Consider the following 2,171-nt stretch of genomic DNA (forward strand, 5'->3'; position numbering starts at 1 on the left):
GCTGTCTCCAGTCACTCCCATGTCAGTGGTTACCTCCTTACAGGCCTCTAACATGCCAGCCATCATCATCGGCAGGGTGAGGCCACACAAATGTAATACATTTATAGTAATATATAATGAATCAATTCTATTTTTCGCATCATATTTGGCAGCGGACATTTCGGTCTGCTCGTCAGTGCTGTGTTCCTGTGTTTAACTATCTATTGAGACGGGTTTTTTTCAGAATGAATGACTAATATTTTTGAGAGTAATTAACTAGTATTAACAGTTGATTGTTGCTTGTTTCCATAGTTAAAGTACAAACAGGAACTAATGCAGAATGACTTGCCATGTTGTGAACTTACCAAAAATGTAAAGGAAAGTAACTAATGCAGATGTGCGAACACACACACCCACATAACGCAGGAGAGACTGACGGTGTGTGTGTGTGTCTCAGCTGATCCAGGCGGCCTCTAACTTCCGTAATGGGCACACTGGCCAGCTGTCTGCTGTCTCTGTCTTCCTGCTGTTTGCTGGATCCCTCGCTCGCATCTTCACCTCACTGCAGGTAAGAGGACTGTGTGTGTTTCCCGCTGTAATATGTTGAAAAGTACTCTCTTATTATCAGCCTGCGTTCACGTCGCACAAGTAAATAGTTTTGAGCCATATCGCCTTCTTACAGGAAACTGGAGACACTCTGATGGCCCTCACCTACGTCATATCCTCCGCCTGTAACGGCGTCATCGCCCTGCAGGTTCTCTACTACTGGAACAGCTCCCCGGAACGCAAGAAGAAGAGCGAGTAGGCAAAGGACACTAAGCTTCAATCATAGAGCAGCACGTTTCTTTCCATAGCCAACTTTTAGACGTTCTTCAGAGGTGTCTTCAAAACTTGAACTAATTGTACAGAGTCACCGAGGAGTGCGGGGACATTGGATCTGCTGGACAAACATTTGACTTTAAAGCAAGGACGTGAACAGAACATACCAAATATATCTTCCATGTGGGCCCGCTGGCTTTATGTCGCTGGGTCCAGACTGCCCTGCTGTGTAATACACTGAGATTACATTCCTCTTGATCCTCATCTCTGTCAGGCTCCGTTCACACTGGTGTGTTCAAATGTTTGGGAACATTTAGTGTACTTGTATTTTTTTTATCCCATCCAGGGCCTCCGATTACCGTTCTCATCATCACGGTTATTTTTGTGGAAATGATTTGAAACAGTTTTGACCTTGGATGCCTGTAATGATATGTTGTTTCATCATTTCCCATAAACAGAATTCCACACCAGCCCCCATAATTGTAAGGTCCCTTCTGTGGTCTGTATTAAGAGGTGGCTTTATGGGGTGACATTGGTGCTACATGATGGCTCACATTTCCAAATTTGTACGATATGATGCAAATTTCCACTTTTTTGTGACGCGAGTGGAAGTGATACAAATACAGTTTACAAATGTAGTGATTGCTGAAAGTGAATACATATTTCTGACCATATTTCCCCTAAACTATGAAGCGTCCTCTAACCAGCTCCGTGACAACTTTGTGTCCCGAGGGTCAACATGTAACATGCTAAAAAGATAAGATGACTGGAAGTAATGCACGGCTGACACGTCAGAAAGTTACATATCTCTAGAGGCCTTTCTCAAGGTTTTTATTTGGGTAAACACAGACACCAAATGGCAACATGCTCACATGCTGACCTTTAGCAGGTATAATGTTTACCATGTTCACCACCTCAGTTTAAAGGTGCAGGATTAGGAGCATTTCCGTTGCCTCTCAAAAATGTTGACGACGAGCCGGCAGCTAACGCCGCTAACGGGGGTAACAGTGCAAACAACGGTGAAAGTGGTGACAGAGTGTTAAACTGAAGGGGGAACCGGAGGATGGGTGCTAAGCTTCTGTTGGTTGGACCAAGACGGCAACCTCCATCTATTAAAAGTGAGCCAATGCGTAAGTGCCTTAAACTTGCATTCTCTTTCCTCGCCATCAGGCGGCGACTCCTCTGGTTGTTCAAAGAAGTCTGACTGTGTGGAAGTCTATGAGAAAATGACTCTGCTTCTCACTTGATTTGTTACCTCAATCAACACTGTAAACAATGAGTTTATGGTCTCAATCTCTAGTTTCAAGTCTTCTTCAATATACAGCACGAACTGGCGGACCTCCTTTAGTGTTACACATTGAACGGAAACGTCA

The 2,171-nt window shown here is 44.1% G+C and overlaps 1 protein-coding gene across 1 annotated transcript; it reads left to right on the top strand.

The window, feature by feature from the left end:
- Positions 1 to 4: 4 nt before the first annotated feature.
- On the top strand, positions 5 to 1,268 carry LOC116380544 (mannose-P-dolichol utilization defect 1 protein-like; the record flags this gene model as incomplete). Its single annotated transcript, XM_031842448.1, has 3 exons — positions 5 to 76; positions 437 to 547; positions 662 to 1,268. Coding segments are annotated over 3 exons (306 nt in total), but the record flags the coding sequence as incomplete, so codon positions are not given.
- Positions 1,269 to 2,171: the final 903 nt, after the last annotated feature.

This window comes from Anarrhichthys ocellatus, unplaced genomic scaffold (genome assembly GCF_004355925.1).
Source record: "Anarrhichthys ocellatus isolate YVR2014 unplaced genomic scaffold, GSC_Weel_1.0 scaffold7598, whole genome shotgun sequence".
Classification (NCBI taxonomy): domain Eukaryota; kingdom Metazoa; phylum Chordata; class Actinopteri; order Perciformes; family Anarhichadidae; genus Anarrhichthys; species Anarrhichthys ocellatus.